Source organism: Cynoglossus semilaevis, chromosome 10 (assembly GCF_000523025.1).
Source record: "Cynoglossus semilaevis isolate Cse_v1.0 chromosome 10, Cse_v1.0, whole genome shotgun sequence".
Classification (NCBI taxonomy): domain Eukaryota; kingdom Metazoa; phylum Chordata; class Actinopteri; order Pleuronectiformes; family Cynoglossidae; genus Cynoglossus; species Cynoglossus semilaevis.
In genome coordinates this window covers 18,905,796-18,907,315 of record NC_024316.1, presented here as the reverse complement: position 1 = coordinate 18,907,315, position 1,520 = coordinate 18,905,796, and the positions used below count along the sequence as shown (strand labels likewise).

Here is a 1,520-nt window from a genome sequence, read left to right as displayed (position 1 = left end):
GTGCTCCACTGTCTAAAAGACTCTCCCCCCCAACCTCCCTTCCCTCCCCTCCTCCCCTTCCCTCCTCCAGCTCCATGGTGTCAAAAATCTGTCTTTCCTGAAGTGTCCACTCCTTCCCAGGTCTGTCCTCTCACCGTCACATTTAACCTCAGCTCGTTACAAGTTAAACGCCGTGATAATTCTTTCAATTTAGCGTGAACCACGTCTCTCCTCCTTCCTCCCCCCCGCCCATCTCTCTCACCCCTGGGTTCTACGCGGGGGATTATGGCGTCACCTGGGGCCTCTGCTGGGCGTTATAAAGTCCCCGTCCGGCCTCTCGCCTCCATCAGAGGCTAAAAGGTCCAACCTGACATTTTGTCTGTCTCTTCAGCGACGACCTCCTGACTCCTCCAGCCTCCACCCACACTCACCGTCCCCTACGTCCCCTATGTCTGTTCAACAGAGGGACAGAGGTGGAAGGCAAACACTGCTGCGTTGGCTCTAACCTCCCAGTTCACATCTGGACGTTGGAGTTTGTCCACAGAGACAAATTCACCTCAGTTTAAATTTCTACAAAGTTAGAGACTCACTCACCGACAGCCGACATGTGGGAATTCAGGTCCGTGAATTTTTGGCGGGCCGTCTTCGCAGAATTCTTCGGAACCATGTTCTTCGTCTTCTTCGGCATGGGCGCGGCCCTGCGTTGGACCGCGGGCCCTCAGCACGTCCTCCACGTGGCGCTGTGCTTCGGCCTGGCCGCGGCCACTCTGGTCCAGTGCGTGGGCCACGTCAGCGGGGGCCACATCAACCCCGCCGTCACCTTCGCCTACCTGGTGGGTTCGCAGATGTCTTTCTTCCGTGCCGTCTTCTACATGGCCGCCCAGTGCCTGGGCGCCCTGGCCGGGGCCGCCGTGCTCTACGGGGTCACCCCGGGCAACATGAGGGGCAACATGGCCATGAACACGGTAAGTGGTGACGTAGAAGCTGAAACAACAATGATGTTGATGTTTTATTCCAACAACACTAACTCCTGGTCCTGGTCCTGGTCCTCCTCCTCCTCCTCCACCTGCAGCTGCAGCCGGGCATCAGTCTAACCACGGCCACCACCGTGGAGGTGTTCCTCACCATGCAGCTGGTCGTGTGCATCTTTGCTGTGACAGATGAGAGGAGAAACGGACGCCTGGGCTCCGCCGCCCTCTCCATCGGCTTCTCCGTCACCATCGGACATCTGATGGGGGTGAGGCCACGTAGGGACAGGAACACTGCAAAAGAGAAAAAGAAAAAAAAACACAAAAATACTGTCTTCAGTGAAGTATAATATGTAAAAAAAAATGTAAACACAAAAAGGTGCACAGTAACGGGGAACCACGCCGCCATCTTGTGGCCAAATTATTTGATCGTGATTTTTTTTTTGCCTTTCAGATGTACTACACTGGGGCGGGAATGAACCCCGCCAGGTCTTTTGCCCCTGCCATGCTGTTCAGAAACTTCATCAACCACTGGGTAAATACTTTAACCCCCCCGTCCCTCCCTCTCCCTCC

At 55.4% G+C, this 1,520-nt stretch overlaps 1 protein-coding gene across 1 annotated transcript in view; it reads left to right on the top strand.

Annotated features, from left to right (window-relative positions):
- The first annotated feature begins 576 nt into the window (after positions 1-576).
- Positions 577-1,520, top strand: part of mipb (major intrinsic protein of lens fiber b) — a 9,761-nt gene continuing 8,817 nt past the window's right edge. Inside the window, exons 1-3 of the mRNA XM_008319301.3 lie at positions 577-944; positions 1,052-1,216; positions 1,402-1,484. Of these exons, the coding sequence (XP_008317523.1) occupies positions 585-944; positions 1,052-1,216; positions 1,402-1,484 (608 nt within the window). The 5' untranslated portion in view covers positions 577-584. The remainder of the gene's footprint in view (positions 945-1,051; positions 1,217-1,401; positions 1,485-1,520) is intronic.